Source organism: Jaculus jaculus, chromosome 5, assembly GCF_020740685.1.
Source record: "Jaculus jaculus isolate mJacJac1 chromosome 5, mJacJac1.mat.Y.cur, whole genome shotgun sequence".
NCBI lineage: Eukaryota > Metazoa > Chordata > Mammalia > Rodentia > Dipodidae > Jaculus > Jaculus jaculus.
Genome location: NC_059106.1, coordinates 102,409,616 through 102,430,042, shown reverse-complemented (window position 1 = coordinate 102,430,042; position 20,427 = coordinate 102,409,616). Strand labels below are relative to the sequence as shown.

Below are 20,427 nucleotides of genomic sequence, written 5' to 3'. Positions count from 1 at the left end.
GGCTGTTCGTTAGAAGTTGCCAGAGGACCTGTCACACTCACACCCACATGCACATATGTAAATCGATAAATATTTTTTGTTTTTTTCTCAGTTAGGGTCTTACTCTAGCCCAGGCTGACTTGGAATTAACTCTGTAGTTCCAGGCTGGCCTTGAACTCACAGTGACCCTCCTATCTGCTTTCCAAATGGTGGGATTAAAGGCATGCACCACTATACCTAGCTGATACATAAGTTTTTAGGGAATAAAAAATACTAGAGAAATTAGAGAATGTTTTTGAAATAAATGAAAATTTCATGAAATGTTTCAAAACAATGCTTAGGGTTAAATAAATAGATATATTTAAAGTATCTGTTTACTTTTTAAAGTAGAAGAAAGATACCAACATAATTTCAAAACTTAAGGAACTAAAGAAAGTCAAATTCAATAATAGAAGGGAGGAATTAATAGAGTGAAGACTAACAGAATACAGAAGAACCAAAGAAAGAAAAAATTTAAATACTATATTCTGGAATGATGAATAATATTAACAAATTTATGAGATGGCATTAGAAAAAAGGAGTGGAGACAAACTTCAATTACTAAAATTGTAGAAAATTGTATATTTTTGTGTACAAGTATTTTTTAATTATTTATTTATTTGAGACAGAGAGGGAGAGGAAGCATGGGCGCACCAGGGCTTCTAGCCACTGCAAACAAAGTACAGATGAATGCGCCACCATGTGCATTTGGCTTTTGTGGCGCATGGAGAATCGAACTTGGGTCTTTAGGCTTCACAGGCAAACACCTTAACCACTAAGCCATCTCTCCAACCCATATATTAAAAAAAAAAAATTATTTATAAGCAGATTGAGAGAGACAGGCAGACAATGAGAATGGACATGTCATGGCCTCTTGCCACTACAAACATATTTGTGTATCTGGCTTTATATAAGTAGTGGGAAACTAAACCTGGGCTATCAGACTTTACAGGCAAGCACCTTGAATTGCAGAGCTATTTCTCCAACCCCATGTCAGTATTTTAGATAACTAAATAAAATGGACAAATTAATACACATGACAAGTTGGCAAATATGACTGAAGGATTAAAAAACTCGCACTGCACCTATAACAAGAAAAGATAATGAACTCATAATCATACACCCTGCACCAGAGAAAATTCCAGGACCAAAGATTTCATAGATGAAGTCTACTAATTATTTATGAAAGAATTAGTAACAATCCTCTCCTCCCTAAAAAAAATTCTCCCCAAAGCAGAAGGAAGTAGAACATTTTCAGAGTTAGTAAGTTAGCATTTCTCTAATGCCAAAGCAAGATAAATGTATTATTATTCTTTTGGATTATGTATACAAAACCCTTTTAAAAGTACTAAAAAAAAAAAAAAAACCCAAAAAACAAAAAAACCCAGCTCAGCTGTATTACATGAGTTGTTATCCAGGGATGCAATGGCCATTCCCAGAAGTGACTCATCTTGGGAGATGGAATTAAAGCTCAGTCATTTCTGGTTTGTTGTGATTGCTCACCTACTAAAATAGTCAACTCCAATCTACCCCCATAGAAGAGCTCTTTGCTTTATATTGTATGTATATTGAACATACTGTGTTAGCAGGGGAAGAATTAGCAAATCCACTTAGCTGCAGACTTAAGACCACATTTTTCAACTAACCCTATTAGTAATCAAGGTCATATTTTGACCTACATCTATTTTACAATTTTTATCCCAAATCAGCAGTGCTTTTATTGATACACAAAACCCTGTTACTTGGTCTTTGAAGTATTTAATGTAAATAATGCCTGGCTTAACTTGAAACTTTTTTTTTTTTTTTTTTGAGGTAGGGTCTCACTGTAGCCCAGGCTGACCTGGAATTCACTATATAGTCTCAGGGTGGCCTCAAACTCATGTTGATCCTTCTACCTCTGCCTCCCAAGTGCTGGGATTAAAGGCGTGCACCACCACGCCCGGCGAAACATTTGTTTTAAAATATATCCTAACAGAAGATTATATGACACAGTCACATGCATGTGTGTAAACAGTTCATTCCATATGCATACCAGGAAAGATAAGAAGTAGAACATTCCTAATTGCTTAGAATGCCTCTGGATAGTCTCCTAATATAACCCATTCCTTCTGGATGTATCATAGACCCAGAAATGCTCAGAAAAAATATATAGGTTGAAATATTATATTTAAAAATATTTTTAGCCAGGCATGGTGGCGCATGCCTTTATTCCCAGCACTTGGGAGGCAGAGATACGAGGATCACCATGAGTTTGAGGCCACCCTGAGACTACATAGTAAACTGCAGATAAGCCTGGGCTAGAGTGAGACTCTATCTTGAAAAAATATTATTTAATTGAGAGACAATTGAGAAAGGGAGAAAGAGATTGGAGAACAATCCTGAGTATGGCCAGGCCTCTTACTACTGCAAATGAACTCCAGACACATGTTTCACTTTGTGTTCCTGGCTTTGCGTGGGTCTTCGGGAATTGAACCCAGGTCAGCAGGCTTTGTTAGCAAGAGGTTTTATCTCTGAGTCATATTCCTAGTCCTGAGTAATATTTTGTAATTCAGTTTAAACATCTTCCTAGGGCTGGAGAGATGGCTTAGCGGTTAAGCGCTTGCCTGTGAAGCCTAAGGACCCCGGTTCGAGGCTCGGTTCCCCAGGTCCCACGTTAGCCAGATGCACAAGGGGGCGCACGCATCTGGAATTCGTCTGCAGTGGCTGGAAGCCCTGGCGTGCCCATTCTCTCTCTCTCTCTCTCTCTCTCTCTCCCTCTTTCTCTGTCTATTGCTGTCAAATAAATAAAAATAAACCAAAAAAAAGACATCTTCCTGTATCGTATAGCTATAAAATTGGCAAGTCATTATCATTGATTGTTACTCATCTTGAACATGATGCATATGACTTGAATTTTGGGTTTATTTTGTTGTTTGTTTTTGGTTTTTCGAGGTACGGTCTTGCTCTAGTCCACACTAACCTGGAACTCACTATTGTAGTCTCGGGGTGTATCTTGAACTCATGGTGATACTCCTACTTCTGCCTCCTGAGTGCGAGATTAAAGGCATGCATCACCATGCCAAGCAAGGTTTTTTTTTTTTTTTTTTATTTGAGAGCAACAGACAGACAGAGAAAGACAGATAGAGGGAGAGAGAGAGAATGGGCGCGCCAGGGCTTCCAGCCTCTGCAAACGAACTCCAGACGCATGTGCCCCCTTGTGCATCTGGCTAACGTGGGACCTGGGGAACCGAGCCTTGAACCGGGGTCCTTAGGCTGCACAGGCAAGCGCTTAACCACTAAGCCATCTCTCCAGCCCAAGGTTTTGTTTTTTAACAGCTTTATTGAGGTATCATTATGTACAAAAACTAAATACATTCATCCAGGCTTGGTGGTACACACCTGTAATTCCAGCACTGGGGAGATAGAGGCAGTAGGATCAAGAGTTTAAGGTCATCTTTTGCTACAAAAGGAGGAATTTCAGCCCAGTCTGGGCTAGATACAAGCCTGTGTCAGAGCTGGAGAAATGTCTTACTGGTTAAGGCACTTGCCTGCAAAGCCAAAGGACCCCATGTAGTTTGATTCTTTACCCCATGTAAGCCAGATGCACAAGGTGGCACATGCATGTGGAGTTCATTTGCAATGGCTGAAGGCCCTGATGCACCATTTCTTTATCTGCCTTTCTCTCTCAAATAAGTAAATAAAAATAAATATTTTTAAAAAGAGCCTATTTCAAAAGCAGAAACAAACAAATACCTTTAATGTATACAAGTTGATGGGTAAAGCTTATTTAAATGAACAAATATAATGATAATTCAAACTGAAGTGAACAATCAGTATCAATTATTTTATCACCCATGTTACAATATATTCTTATATGCTAAACTTCCTAAACTTTAATCAGAAAAAGAAAAAAGTAAATCAGGTAGTGAAGTTATGTTCTCATTGCTGGTTCAAAACAATCAACCAAAAGCATCTGATGGGTAGAAAGTTTTTATTTTGGCTTACAGTTTTAAGGGGAATTGATGATGGCAGGGGAAAGCATGGCATGAGCAGAGACTGGACATCACCTCTGCCACACTAGGTGGGAAACAGCAGCAGGAGAGGAACCAAACTCTAGCAAAGGGGAACTGGTCATAATACATCTAAGCCTGCCCCCAGTAGACCATGTCCTCCGACAATACTCCACCTCTCAAATTGTAGACAGCTGAGGACTTAAAGAACATCCAAGTTTATGGTGGGCATCTGGTTCAAACCATCACTTCAGGTATTCAATATTCAAAGTTATGGCTTCATTCTAAGGTCAGTTCATGAACATGGAAATGTTACCTTTTAGAATTCATTAAAATATACTAGGAATTTGTTTTGTGTAGAACTTTAAGTGCTATTAAGATAGGTTGGTTAATTAGAAATTTTATTCTGAAACTTAGTATTCTTCCTCATTAGATACAGAGTAGCTTCATTTTATATTATGCACTTTTAGCAATGAAGTAATTGCATTTACTAGGTCCAGGTTTCATTTGATGTTTTTAAACATTTATTTATAAGCACCTTTCCAGTTCTGGAGATGTTGTGCCATGCATCTGGCTTTACATGGATAGCGGGGAATTGAACCTTGCAGGCAGTACCTTAACCACTGAGCAATCTCTCCAGCCCCTTCCTTTTTGATTTTTAAAGGAAAAAAATCATTAAAACAATATTATTTAGTCTAGAGAGATGGCTCATTTGGTAAAGGTATTTGCATGTAAAGCCTGGTGACCTGGGTCCCTAGTACCCACATAAAGCAAGACACACAAAGTGGCACGTGCATCTAGAGTTCATCTGCAGAATCAGGAGGCCCTGGTGCTCCCATTATTCCCCATCCTGCCTCTCTTCTCCATTATCTCTCTCAAATAAATATTTAAAAATTATCTTTTAATGAAAATTTAATGAAGTTGGCAATAGAAATACAGCATTCTATTTTCAAGGATAAAATAATTGTTATTTAAGTAGTCTAAGTCAGCAATAAATGAGGGTGGAAGCTTTTAAAGTTATATGAAGGTAAATAACCTTCCCAGTTTATATTTGGTCATCATTGCTGTATTTGATGATTTGAATAAATTAGCAAAATTTTAAATCTGGGAGTAATTGCCATTCTATTCCATAAGATTTTTGAGACTATTATTTTCTAAACAGGTATAGTCTTTGCACCTAAATATCAGTAACTTTACTGAATAAATTGAAAACATTTGCTCTATAGGTTTTATGTAAATTATAAGTAAAATAAAATTATTAACTACAGTGCTGTACAGGTCCATATCAGAAAGCCACCTTATTATGAGAGCTGATGAGATGTGCTGCTAAGCTTGGGGTAGTGAGAGGTACAGTGGACAGAAAGGAGAGGGTTTATTCCTAAAACACATTTGTAAGTGTTATTAGTGGGATGACTAAGGATCTCTTGAGGTATCCTCATGAAATATTTCTTAAATATCTTCCAGTACTGTTCAACAATAGTATGTTTTCTAATAAACAGTAGATATTATATTATGCATAAAGCTAAGATATTTGAATTTGGTTTAAAGTCATTTTAACCTTTTCATTTAGGCATAATGGCCACTACCTGGGATTTGTATGATTCTTGTAGTGCTCCAGAAATTTCACCTTTATCAGCAAAACGATCTGCAATTGAATCATGTAGTAAGGCAAATATACTTCCTAAAGATCGGGACCAAAAATTGCAAGCGAGTAACATGGAGAGAAGTAAGATTTCATTTACTTGAGTCTTCTTCTATGTCTTCATATGACATTTTAACCTTTTTTTCCCCAGCAATTACAAAATTTTCTTTCTGGTGGAACATGAAAAATATATCCTTTCTCAGAAATAGTGCTATCATATTATCTTGGAAAAGCTTTAAAATTACCTTTTCTGTTGGATACCTGTCTAGAGTTCTTGGTTTGCCTTTAGTGCTTATTGTTTTTTTTTGCTCCTTTTGATAAATGTCAGTTCCATCAGTTTTTGTTATCTTTTCTGTCTGTAGATTAGATAATTTACAAAAGTACTCAGTATATGACCACCTAAAATGGAGATACATTAACAACAGTCACTCTTAACTGGGGGCAGTTTTATCTCCAAAGAGGAATGTGACAGTCTGTGGAGACATTTTTGGTTATCATAACTATGACAGTGTGTTTACTGGTTGATGCCAAGGATTTTTCAGTACTAAGGATAGCCCTTTCAACAAAGAATGACCCAATCTAAAATGTTGATACTACTTAGGTTCCTGCATATTATAGCTTCATTTTTAGCTTACGTTTTTTTTTTTTTGTTTTTTTGTGGTTTTCCAAGGTAGGGTCTCACTGTATCCCAGGCTGGCCTGGAATTCACTCTGTAGTCTCAGGCCTCGAACTCACAGCAATCTTCCTACCTCTGCTTCCCGAGTGCTGGGATTAAAGGCGTGTGCCACCACGCCCAGCCTAGCTTATGGGTTTTTAAGATCACATTTTATAAGCTTAGCACAACATTGTAACTTTCCAAATATATTTTGCAATGTGGAAGATGTTCTTACTGCTTATTTACAAAAGAATATCTTCTGATTTTCTATCTTGAAGTTTTTTGTATAAAATTGTATTATTACATTCAAGAGCTAGTCTTTGAATAACTGTAACCTGATAAGTTTTTTTTGATATTTTGACAAATTTTCATATTTAATCCACTTTCACTTTCAGCCAGAAGAAAAATGTAACATTTGAAAGTTCTAACCAGCCAAATGTGGTGGCACACTCCTTTAATCCCAGTTAAGAAGACTCAGGAGAAAGCTAGCTTATTTTTAGGAAGTTTCATTTAGGGACAGGAGCTCAAATCAGAAGCCAGAATATGTCACCCTGACTTGGCAGGAATGCAACTTATGGCTGATCCAGTTTCATGGACAATGACTGCAGAGCCCCCTGCTACTTCCACAGGCTAGCCTTTGGGTCAGCTCCCTGAATCCACAAACCAATCAGGGCTTCCCTTTATATACCAGAGTCTGAAGAAAACGATTCATTCTTAATTGACTGTGATGGCTTGGCCTTGCTGATCTCTGTCTTCTCTCTGCCCTCTCTCTGCCCTGTGATCTCATCTGACTGTACACACATAAGTCCACCTCTAAACTCTGGATCTGCTATGTGTATAATTTCTTTAGACTTGCAGTAACCATTGTTGTAATAACTTTCTTGAATTCCTTTACTTCTCATCTGAATTTCTCTCTGCTTTGGCACTGTCCCTCTGTTCTTTTACCTTAAGCCATCCTTACTTAATCTCTTAAATTTCTTCCATGAGGATGCTCAGGGCAGATGCTGTGCCTCCCATGCAAGTTCATGTTTCTTTTAAATCTTTTTGTATGGTCTTCTAGGTCCTGTCTTCCATGTGCTTGTGAAACTGCTTCAACCTTTCCCTAGATCCCAATTTCCCCTAAATAAACCTCATGATTTATGATTTCTTAGTAATTTTTAATTTATCCTTCTTATATTTTATCAATTTTTGTTAAAAATAGGATAAAAGGATAAATTTTTGTTAAAAATAGGATAAAAGTAGGATTTAAGATTTCTTAATAATTTTTAATTTATCCTTCTTATATTTTATCAATTTTTGCTAAAAATAGGATAAAACAGGTTTACAAGTTTGGAAGGCCCCTTGCAAACCCCAAAATCTTACATCATCAGAATTTGGGAGGCAGAGTAGGAGGATTGCTGTGAATTTATAGCCAGCCTGAGACTACAGAGTGAGTTCCAGGTCAACCTGGGGTAGAGTGAGACCCTACTTTAAAAACAAATGCACACAAACAAAACAACAAAAAAACCCAAGTTTATTAGGCTTGGCGTGGTGATGCACACCTTTAACCCCAGCACTGGGTAGGCAGAGGTAGGAGGATTGTCCTGAGTTTGAGGCTATTCTGAGACTACATAGTGAATTTCAGGTCTGTCATGACTAGAGTGACACTCTACCTCCAAATCCCCTCTTCCCCGCTAAAAAATACAGTAAGCAGTCTGAAATACTAAGTTTAGGAGAATTGGTAATTTGCAGAAAACAGTTATCTTGTTTATTTGTTTATTTAATGTTTTTTGAGGTAGAGTCTCACTCTAGCTCAGGCTGGCCTCAAATTCACAGCAATTCTCCTTCCTCTACCTTCCAAGTACTGGGATTGAAGGCATATGCCCCCATGCCTGGCCAGTTATCTTATGTATAATAGACTATATTTCCTAGGGAGATTGTTGATCATAAGACTTGTAATCTGGATATTTGCATAATCTTTTTTAATTTCAATTTTTATTTTTATTAATAACTTCCATGATTATAAAAAATATCCCATGGTAATGCCCTCCCTCCCCCTACTTTCCCCTTTGAAACTGCATTTTCCATCATATCCCCTCCCCCTCTCAATCAGTCTCTTATTTTCGTGTCATGATCTTTTCCTCCTATAATGATGGTCTTGTGTAGATAGTGTCAGGCACTTTGAGTTCATGGATATCCAGGCCATTTTGTGTCTGGGGGGAGCACGTTGTAAGGAGTCCTACCCTTCCTTTGGCTCTTACATTCTTTCCGTCACTTCTTCCACAATAGACCCTGAGCCTTGGAAGGTGTGTTAGAGATACTGCAGTACTGAGCAGTCCTGTGATTTCTTTCCAGCACCATGATGCCTTCTGAGTCATCCCAAGGTCACTGTCATCTGAAAAGAGAAGATTCTATACCAAAAGTGAGAGTAGCATTTATGTAACGGTATTAACATTAAGAGAAGTGCTTACTGGGTGATTTGGCAAGCATAGTATATACATTTAGCCAGACAGCAGCAGACGTTATACTCTTAGGGCTCATGACTACCCCTGTCTTAAGTTTTCAGTATCAGGGAAGTATTCCCTCCCATGGAGCGGGCCTCCAGGCCAATTAGAGGGCAGTCGGTTTCCACCATGACAGACATGCCGCTATTACACCCATTAGCTCATTTATCCTGGCTGGCCAAAGGCTTGCAGTGTCCATTGTTGAGTATCTTCACTGGTGATTTCTCTATCTCCTATTGAACTGCATGTAGAATGGCTTCTTCCAGTTTTCTTCCAGCTGGTCTACATGGAGGATGTTATTAGCACAGTTCCAGCAGGATTTCTCAGTGGCCTTGCAGCCCAAGTATGTGGAGCCTTCAGCAGTAGGGTCTTACCGCCTATTCCTGGGGGGAAACCAAGGGTCTTGTCAATAGTCTATAATCTTTTGGGGCATCAGGGACTGCCCTGGCCAGCAACTCGCTGGAAGGTATCCCATCCCTGACACTGAAAATTTTCTAGCAACAATCTACGGCTCCTGAGTGTTCCATTGTCCAAAAAAGTAGGTTTTCATATGATTTATTTATATCCTCTTAGATTTTGATTAGCCCTCGTTCCACCTTTCCTTGACTCAATCTCTTCCTCTAACCTCATTTTGGGCCTTTTCACCTCCTTTAATCTATTCTTCTACTTACATTTATACAATACCATCCTATTAAGTACTCTCCTCCCTTCCGTTCTCTTCCCTTTATATCTCTTTTCTACCTAATTGGCCTTTGCTTCTGAGTTTTCTTCATAGTCACACAGAAGTTCAGTCATCTATAGCTAGGATCCACATATGAGAGACAACAAGCAATGCTTATCTTTCTGGGCCTGGGTTACCTCACTTAGTATAATCCTTTCCAGATCCATCCATTTTCCTGCAAATTTCATAACTTCATTTTTCTATACCGCTGATAGAACTCCATTGTATAAATGTGCCATATCTTCATTATCCACTCATCGGTTGAGGGACATCTAGGCTGGTTCCATTTCCCACCATTGTGAATTGAATGGCAATAAACATGGTTGAACAAGTATCTCTAAGGTAATGAGATTAGTTCTTAAGATATATGCCTGAGTGCTATAGCTGGCATATGGTAGATCAATTTTTATGTGTCTTAGGAACCCCCACACTGATTTCCACAATGGCTGGACCAGATTGCATTCCCACCAACAGTGTAGAAGGGTTCCTCTTTTTCTACATCCTCGTCAGCATTTATGGTCATTTGTTTTCATGATGGTAGCCAATCTGACAGGAGTGAGAAGGAATCTCAACATAGTTTTAATCTGCATTTCCCTGATAACAGGGGATGTAGAACATTTTCTTAGATGCCATCCATATTTCTTTTTTTAAGAACTCTCTATTTAGTTCCATAGCCCATTTTATAGTTGGCTTAATTTCTTATTATTTAATTTATTGAGTTCTTTGTGTATCCTAGATATTAATCCTCTATCATATGTATAGCTGGCAAAGATTTTTTTCCCATTCTGTAGGTTGCCTCTTTGCTTTATTCACAGTGTCATACAAAATCTTTGCCATACAAAATCTTTGTAATTTCATGAGATCCCAGCAGTTAATCTGTGGTTTTATTGCCTGAGCAGTTGGGGTTATATTCAGAAAGTCTTTGCCAAGACCAATATGCTGAAGGGTTTCCCCTATTTTTCCGCTAGCAGTTTCAGAGTTTCTGGTCTGATGTTAAGGTCTTTAATCCATTTTCTTGTGCATTAATTCTTGTGCATGGAGAGAAAGAAGAATCTATTTTCATCCTTCTACAGATACAAATCCAGTTTCCCCAGCACTATTTGCTGAACAGTCTGTCTTTCCTGCAGTGAGTGTTTTTGACATTTTTATTGAATATTAGGTGGCTATAGCTACGCAGACTTACATCTGGGTCTTCTGTTCTGTTCCATTGATCTACATGTCTGCTTTTGTGCTAATACCATGCTGTGTTTGTTACTATGGCTCTGTAGTATAGGTTAAAATCAGGTATGGTGATACCACCAGCCTTATTTTTGCTGCTCAGTATTGTATTAGATATTTGTGATTTTTTGTGATTCCAAATGAATTTTTGGATTTTTTTCTATATGTGAAGTATGCCATTGGAATTTTATGGGGATTGCATTAAATGTATAGATTGCTTTTGGTAAGATTGCCATTTTCACAATATTGATTCTTCCAATCCAGGAACAAGGGATGTTCTTCCATTTCCTACTGTCTTCTGCACTTTCTTGCTTGAGCGTTTTAAAGTTTCCATTGTAGAAATCTTTCACTTCCTTGGTTAGATTTATTCCAAGGTACTGTATTTATTTATTTCTTTATTTTTGATGCAATTGTGAATATGAGAGATTTTCTGATTTCATCCTCTGTGTGTTTCTTGTTAGCATATAGGAAGGCTACTGATTTCTGTATTTATTTTGTATCCTGCTACATGGCTATAGGTGTTTATCAGGTAACAGTTTGCAGGTAGAGTCCTTAGGGTCTTTTATGTGTCGAATCATGTCATCTGCAAATAATGGTAACTTGATCTCTACCTTTCTAATTTGTATCTCTTTTATGTGTGTCTCTTACATTATTGCTATGTCTAAGTCTTCTAGTACTATATTAAATAAAAATGGGGACAGTGGACACCCTTGTCTTGTTTCTGATTTTAGTGGAAAAGCTTCTAGTTTTTCCCCATTTGGTAATGTTGGTTGTAGGCTTGTCATAAATAGCCTTTATTATATTGAGATATGTTCCTTCTGTTGCTAGCCTCTGTAGGATTGTTATTGTGAAGGGATGTTGGATTTTGTCAAATGCCTTCTCTGCATCTAATGAGATGATTATGTGATTTTTGTCCTTCAGTCCATTAATATAAATTATTACATTTATCGATTTGTATATGTTGAACCATCCCTGCATCTCTGGGATAAAGCCCCTTTGTTGGGGTGAATGATCTTTATGATATATTCTTGTATTTTGTTTGCCAATGTTTTGTTGAGAATTTTTGCATCTATGTTCATGAGGGAGATTGGTCTATAATTTTCTTTTTATTGTTTTATCTTTGCCTTGTTTTGGTATCGGGGTGATGCTGGCTTCGTAAAATGAATTTGGTGGGATCCCTTCTTTTTCTATTTTATGGAAAAGCTTAAGAAGCAATGGCGTTTCTTCCCTGAATTGAAGTTCTGGTAAAATTCAGCAGTGAATCCATCTGGGCCTGGGCTTTTGTTAGTTGGGAGATTGATCTCCATACTTGTTATGGGCCTATTTAAGTGATTAATCTCATCTTGATTTAATTTAGGTAGGTCATATAAATCAAGGAAATCATCCATTTCCTTCAGATTTTCATACTTAGTAGAATACATGTGTTTATAGCATGTTCCTATGATTTTTTGAATTTCTCTGCAATCTGTTGTGATACTGACTGTTTGATCTCTAATTTTGTTAATTTGTGTCTCTTCTCTCTTTCTTTTGGTCAGATTTGCTAAGGGTTTATCAATCTTGTTTATCCTTTCAAAGAACCAACTCTTTGTTTCATTGATTCTTTGGATTGTTTTTTTGGTTTGTATTTTATTAATTTTTGCCCTAATCTTTATTATTTCTTCCTGTCTACTGATTCTCGGTTTGCCTTGTTCTTCCATTTCCAAGGCTTAAAGGTGAAACATTAGGTAGTTTACTTGCGACCTTTCTCATTCTTTTTTAAGTTTTTTAATTTATTTATTTATTTGAGAGCAACAGACACAGAGAGAAAGACAGAGAGAGGGAGAGAGAGAGAATGGGCGCGCCAGGGCTTCCAGCCTCTGCAAACAAACTCCAGACGCGTGCGCCCCCTTGTGCATCTGGCTAACATGGGACCTGGGGAACCGAGCCTCGAACCGGGGTCCTTAGGCTTCACAGGCAAGCACTTAACCGCTAAGCCATCTCTCCAGCCCTCTAATTCTTAATATAGGCACTTAAGGCTATAAATTTACCTCTTAGGTCTGCCTTCATTGTGTCCTAAATGTTTTGGTATGTTGTGTTCTCATAATCCTTTGATTCTATGAATTTTTTGATTTCCTTCTTGATTTTTTTCATTGACCCATTCATCATTTAGTAGTGTATTGGTTGGTTTCCATTATTTTGTGTATGCTGTATAGCTGTTCTTGCTATTAATTTGTAGTTTGATTGCATTGTGGTCAGATAGAATGCAAGGAATTGTTTCGATTTTCCTGTATTTGTTAAGATTTGCTTTGTGCCCTAATATATGGTCTATTTTAGAGAATGATCCATGTACTGCTGAGAAGAATGTATATTTTGCAGTATTTGGATGAAATGTCCTGTGTATATCTGTTAGGTCTATTTCTTCTATGGCCTCATTTAATCCAGATGCCTCTCTGTTTATTTTTTTGCCAGGATGACCTGTCAATTGTTGAAGTCACCCACTACAACTGTGTTTGGTGTTATCTGTGACCTTAGTTCTAATAGCATTTGTTTGATGAATTTGGGAGCCCCCATGTTAGGTGCATATATGTTTAGGATTGTAATGCCCTCCTGTTGGAGTATGCCTTATATCAATATAAAGTGACCTTCCTTATCTTTCTTAATTAATGTTGGACTGAAGTCTACCTTGTCAGATATTAGGCTAGTAACCCCTGCTTGTTTTCTAGGCCCATTTGCTTGAAACATTGTTTTCTAACCTTTCACCCTAAGATAGTGCCCATACTTTGTAGAAAGGTGAGTTTCTTGGAGGGAACACATTGAAGGATCCTGCTTTTTAACCCAGACTGCATACCTATGTCTTGGTTGGTGCATTGAGGCCATTGATATTAAGATATATTATTGAAAAATGTATATATTTTTTTGCCATTTTTTGTTATTCTTCTGGTTTTACCTTTGCCCTCTTGTGTTTACCAGTATTTGAGTATTGTGTTTTTTTTTTCCACATTCCTTATATGTGTGCCTTTCTTTCTCTTCAGCATGGAGGATCCTTTCAAGTATATTCTGTAGAGCTGGTTTTGTCTTCAAATATTCCTTTTGCCTGATTTTGTTGTGGAATGTCCTTATTTCTCCATCTATTTGAATGGATAACTTTGCAGGATAAAGTAACCTTGGTTGACATTTTTTATCTTTCAGAACTTGGAATCTATCACTCCAAGCCCTTGTGGCTGGTAGTGGGTGAGCGGTAGATGTGGATGGTGGCTGTAGTTCTGCTGGTCCACATGATCCTTGACCTTATGATCTGCTCCTCTGTTCACTGGGGATCTCCACATTTTTCCAGTTTGTGAAGAGCTCTGGTGTGAGTGTAAAATCGACTTACCTGTCTTTTCCTGTGGCTCCAGCCGAACCTTGCAGCTGTGGTCTTGTGGACCTGGTGCTGCAGCTGCTGGAGCCGCTTCTGCCTGCCTATGTGGGCTCTAAATGCTCTGGATATCTCCTACTTCTCTGGTGCCATTGAAATTTCTTATACCCCTCACTTTTTAGTAGAAGAGTGCATTTTGCTTTTTTTATTTTGGGGGTGGGTCATTTCTCCCCTAGACTGCTTTGGTGTGTTTCCTACACCACCGTCTTAACCAGAAGTCTGTATAATCTTAATATTCCTTTAAATCTACACTTTGAGGCTGGGGGGATTGCTTAGTGAGAAAACCAATTGCCACATAAGCATGAGCACCTACATTTACATAAAAGTACCAGATGTGGTGGTATGCACTTGTAATTGCAGTGCTAGGAGGTAAAGACAGGAGGAGCATTAGAACTCATTTACTATCCATTCTGGTGAGCTCAAGCACTAAGTTTTAGAGAGATCCTATTTCAAAAAGGTTGTACAATGTTCCTGAGGGTGACACCTGAAGTTGTCTTCTGACCTTTGTGTGCATGTACACTTGTACACACATGCACTCATCCATGTGCAAACACACACATTAAAGAAGTAAATAAGCTGGGTGTGGTGGCGCACGCCTTTAATCCCAGCACTCAGGAGGCAGAGGTAGGAGGATCGCCGTAAATTTGAGGCTACCCTGAGACTACATAGTGAATTCCAGGTCAGCGTAAGCTAGAGTGAGACTCTACCTCAAAAAACCAAAAAAAAAAAAAAAAAAAAAAAAGAAGTAAATAATAGAATTTAGCTATATGACCTACATTTTTTTAAAATCATATTTATGTCAAGTTAGCAGTATGTTTGACTGAAAACTGTTTATAATTAAGGATACATTTATTTTCTTTGAGAAAGAAAGGGAAAATTAATTGTTAGTTATCAATAAAGAAGCATTAATTTTCTTAAATGTGAATATTTTGTATAGTAAGTTTGATTTTAGAAATGTCCAGAAACTAACACAGGAAAATTTACTCTTACACTAAGAATTATGGTGACAGTTCAGAAAGACGTCCTCTAGTAAATCTCAGTATGAATTTTTATTTCATGTATGTTTGGATATGTTTTCAAATACAAAAGAGGTAATAAGATATTAAATAACTACAATAGAAAATATACATTTTTTTTTAGAATTATTTCTAATCAAGGACATGGGAAACCAGAATTAGGGTAAAAGGGTAAGTTTTACAAATAGGGGGAAAGAAAACAATGAGCTGAATTCCTAGGCTTATTGAAATTATAAAGGAAATTCAAATGAAATGAAGGAGTATATCACTTCTGAGTTCTCTTTTTTGGTGGTGTATGTGATGCATTTATATGTGTGTATGATGTGTGTCTGTGTGTGTGCCCATGCCACAACACACATAGATGTCAGAAGACTTTCAAGTTGGTTCTCACCTTTCATCTCCTTTGAGGAATGTTCTCTTATTCTCTGCTCCATTTGTTAAGCTACCTGATCCCCAAGCTTCTGGGAAGTTCTCTTGTTTCAGCCTCTCTTCTTGCCATAAGTGTGCTGGGATTACAGAAACCAGCCACAAGCTTCTGGCTTCTGTGTGGGATTTGGAGATACAAATGCAAGTATTCACACTTGTACAGCAAGAACTTGATCCCCTGTGCCATCTCTCTAAGTTTTCTTTTTGACTCTGATTTTTATTTTACAAGCATACCCCAAATTTAGTTTAAAAGTATTTCTGTTTTATTTAAATGTTGGATTTACAGGTTGTATTTTAACCTTCTATTTATCATATTCAAGGTAGTGAAATGCCCTATAATTTCCATCTTTGAAGAAAATAGCATTCTCTCTATTTGCCTCTCTCTCAAATAAATAAAAATTTTTAAATCTTTAGAATGTATAAACCACCACTTTGATATTTTATCTTTAGTCATGTTTGTATTTTACAGATAGTGAAACTAGTTCTTTAATGGATATAGAAAATGTAATTCTGGCCAAAGTTCATGAAGATGAAGAAGACCACTCAGGTGCAATACTAAAATCTGACAAGCTTCATCAGGACTTGTTTTTCATGGAGCGTGTTCTAATGGAAAATGTTTTTCAACCAAAGCTTGCAGCTTATCGTCAGCTCCCTATTTTAAAAGGTATTTTGTTTAAATCATGTTTAGACAAGCTCAAATAATGAATTTTTTTGGAATTGTATTACTATGTAGTTCTAACTGTAGTTTCCACACTGAGTTAGCACTTATTAAAGGATGTGTTACATAGTTTTAGCATAAAGCATATGAATAGCAATGGTTTCCAGACTGGGAAATCCATACAAGGTTGTCCCTTAGATTTAGAACTTCATAAGCTCTGTTTTCTACATCTAATTAGTTACTTCTTTTTGAAGTGTCTCTCATGTTCAGTCCCTTTGATCCATTGCCATTGGTGTTTTTCATCTTTGGCTTTTATTTTTAAATTACTCCTCCCCTAATTTTATTGCAAGGGCATTCTTCTTATTCTCATTGCTAGAGATTCCATCTTAAGTGTCCAGACTATCTTATTTTTATTATCATTTTAACTTAAGTTTTAGTTTTTATAACTTGCTGGGGATTGAATTTAGGAGTAGGGATTGAACATAGAGCCTTGTACCACTGAAATGGGCACTGAGCTATACCTCTCTAGTCTCCTGAAGATTTTAAACGATTTTAGAGATTAATCAAATTCAGCCTTTCAATATATGAAAGAAGTAAAGCTTACTGTAGTGAGTCATTTGAGCGCAAGGTAGTTCTTTTTCCACTATACAATCCCACACTGTTTACTTATCCTAAACACTTATATGACACTTGATTGCTCAGAAACCTTCAGTGTTTTCTCTTGGCTAACAGTAAGCTATAGATCTAAGAATGTGTCATTTCCATAGGTACCTGCAATCTGCCCAGAGATTGTTTCATTATATCACTTGGAATCCCTTTGAAGTTTGCTTGACAATCTACCCTTTTCTCTACATGATCTTTCTTACTGTGTTCTCATCTTTCATCTGTGGGTTAGGGAAAATGCTTTCATGAACTTCTGCTTAGCCTTTTAAGACAAAGTTAATCTTCAATGTGGTTAAATTAAAGGATTAATTTTCACAATAATATGTTAGCAAATGGGTATAAGCTTTTTTTCCCCATGGAGATATCTAGGAGAACATCTCTTATTAGGTTGATATTTAAAAATTTTTATATGTGCTGTGCATGGTGGCTCCTGCCTTTAATCCTAGCACTTGGGAGGCAGAGGTAGGGATTGTTGTGAGTTCAAGGTCAGCCTGGAACTACAGAATGAATTCCAGGTCAGCCTGGACTACACTGAGAGACCCTACCTTAAAAAAAAAAAAGAAAGGGGCTGGAGAGATGGCTTAGCAGTTAAGTGCTTGCCTGTGAAGCCTAAGGACCCCGGTTCGAGGCTCGGATCCCCAGGTCCCACGTTAGCCAGATGCACAAAGGGGCGCATGCGTCTGGAGTTCGTTTGCAGAGGCTGGAAGCCCTGGCACGCCCATTCTGTCTCTCCCTCTATCTGTTTTTCTCTCTATGTCTGTAGCTCTCAAATAAATAAATGAATGAATAAAAAAGAAAAGAAAGAAAAATGACAAAAAATAACAAAATTGTTAATATTTTGTTTATTTATTTGAGGGAGAGAGAGATAATGGATACAGCAGGGCCTCTAACCACTGCAAACGAACTCTAGACATGTGCACCACTTTGTGGATCTGGTTTTATGTGGGAATTGAACTCTGATCATTAGGCTTTACAGGCAAGTTCCTTAACCACTGAATAATCTGTCCAGTACAAAATTTTTATATGTGTAAATTTTCATCATATATATATATATAGATAGATAGATAGATAGATAGATAGATATAGATATCTCCATATATATACACATATATATGTACATATATATGCATATATATATGCTTATATAAATATACATATATATGCATATATACATATATATGTATATACATATGTGTACATATGTATATACACACACACACAAACACACACACATATATATGTATATATGGAAAGAGAGAGTTGTATTGTTGCAATTTAAAGTGCTATAAATATTGACATGTACAAAGCAGAACTGCCAGTATATCACTTGTTTTACTATCTCCAGTGATTAGAAATAATATGGAAAATTCTTTAATTATGTAAGATAACCAAAGAGAGATCCATTTGTACTATTTTAAACATATTTTGAAAATGCATAATCTGAAGATGAGAGATAGCTTAGTAGTTAAAGTTACTTCCTTATAATGCCTGCCAGGCTGGATTTACTTCTCCAGGCACCCATATAAAGCAATAAAGGTATTTTTAGTGCTAAGAGACTTTTTGGTTTTTCGAAGTAGGGTCTTGCTCTAGCCCAGGCTGACCTGGAATTCACTATGTAGTCTCAGGGTGGCCTTGAATTTACAGTGATCCTCATACCTCTGCCTCCCAAATGCTAGGATTAAAGGCATGCACCACCACACCCAGCTGTGTTACTTTTTGTATCCAGTTTATATGGGTGGCTTGGGAATTGAACCTGGGCCAGCAGGATTTGGATGCAAGTACCTTTAACTGCTGAGCCATCTTCCCAGTCCCCCTAATTTTTAAAAACTTTTTAAATTTATAACTTCCATAAATATAAACAATAAACCATGATCATATCCCCTGTTACCACCCTCCCTTTTCTTCCTCCCAACTCCCCCTCCACTGAATTCTTTCCAACTAGTCTTCTATTTTGATGACATGACTTTTTTCTTTCTAGTAGCTACTCTTAGAGGAATGGGGTCTCATGAGCTCAGTCCTGTGCAGGAACCATAGCTGATATGAGTGAATGTGTGTAACAGTAATTTTCAAACTACAGCATTCCACAACACTTCTCCCCATCCTCCAGCTCTGACATTCTTTCCATCCCTTTTTTTGCCATGTTTCCTGAACCTTGGGCAGGGAGTGGGAAGGGTGGTTGTATAATATGTCCTGTTTAGGACCGAGGATACAATAGTCACTTATTCTCAATACTTTTACCAACTGCACAACTCTGTATTAACCTCTGCTCACTGTATGAATAAACTTCTATGATGAAGGCTGAGAGCAGTACTAATCTTTGGGTATAAACAGGAATATTGGGAAAACAGTTTAATGAGCTGTTCTTTTAGTATAATAACACCAATAGGTTCCTCTATTCCCCTGGGCCTATGACCTCCTTAGCTGGGCATTTGATCAGATTTATAATATCATGCATGAATTCTGTCCTGTGGAGCAGGCCTCAAATCCTGTCAGAATCCTATCAGTTACCCCCATAAGTGATACGCTTCTATTGCACCATTAAGCATATCTTGCCTGTCAGATTAGATAAAGAACACACCAGTTCCACAGCTGGGTAAAACTATCAATAACTTTGCTCCCCCAGAAGCCTGAATAGCACCTTCTGACATGACAAAAGCTAGCCAACAGGGTGGAAGATTCTTGCTTAGTTCAATTTTGATTTCTCTATATCCTTAAATTGAAGCATGTGTTATTTTCAGCTATAGGGATTTACCATGTAGTTTAGGTAGGCAACCAGTAGCAATGACTATAGCTAATCATGTTTTCTGGCCTTCTGTCACCTTTCTGATCAGCAGCTCTTTGGGAAGTGTCTCACCCCTGGCACTGGAATTTTCAGTTAATAACCTATGTCTTTTGGGAACAGCTTTATCCACCCATGTAGAGGATCTTCACTAAAACACTTTAAACATTTTTATTTTAGAGACTGGAGAGGTAGCTTAGTGGTTAAGGCACTTGCCTGCAAAGCCCAAGGACCCAGGTTTGATCCCCCAGTACCCATATAAGCCAGATGCACAAGGTAGCACATGCATCTGAAGTTTGTTTGCAGTGGCTAGAGGTTCTGGCATATCCATTCTCTATCTATCTGCCTTTCTGTCTCTCTCACTCAAATAAATAAAAAAAATTTTTTTTAAATTATCTTACAAAGTATTATGTTTCTTTTTCATATATCCTTAGTTTGGGCTTCTTTTCTCTCTCTGTTTCTGTCTCTTTTTCTGGATATTCAGTTGTTTCAGCATCATTTTAACGAATTTTTCTCTTTTCATTAATTTCTGACATTTGGATCATAAAACACTTTACCACATATTAGTAGGTTTATTGCTGGGTTTTATCTTACAATTATTCATACCAAATGCCACAATATATTATTTACACTATCCTTTTAAGTTTCAGAGTTAAGTAGGATATATCCTCTGAAATTGTTCTTTTCCTACATGAGTATTCTAAGTTTTTATTTTCAGTTGGGTTATGCTGAATTGTAGATCACAAGGCCAAGGCCAATCCGAGT

The 20,427-nt window shown here is 37.3% G+C and overlaps 1 protein-coding gene across 2 annotated transcripts in view; it reads left to right on the top strand.

Moving 5' to 3' along the window:
• The window catches only part of Dnai4 (dynein axonemal intermediate chain 4), a 207,911-nt gene that overhangs the window by 62,009 nt on the left and 125,475 nt on the right, over positions 1–20,427 (top strand). For both annotated transcript variants that reach the window (XM_045151138.1, XM_045151139.1), the window contains exons 7-8: positions 5,578–5,733; positions 16,032–16,226. In XM_045151138.1, the coding sequence (XP_045007073.1) occupies positions 5,578–5,733; positions 16,032–16,226 (351 nt within the window). The remainder of the gene's footprint in view (positions 1–5,577; positions 5,734–16,031; positions 16,227–20,427) is intronic.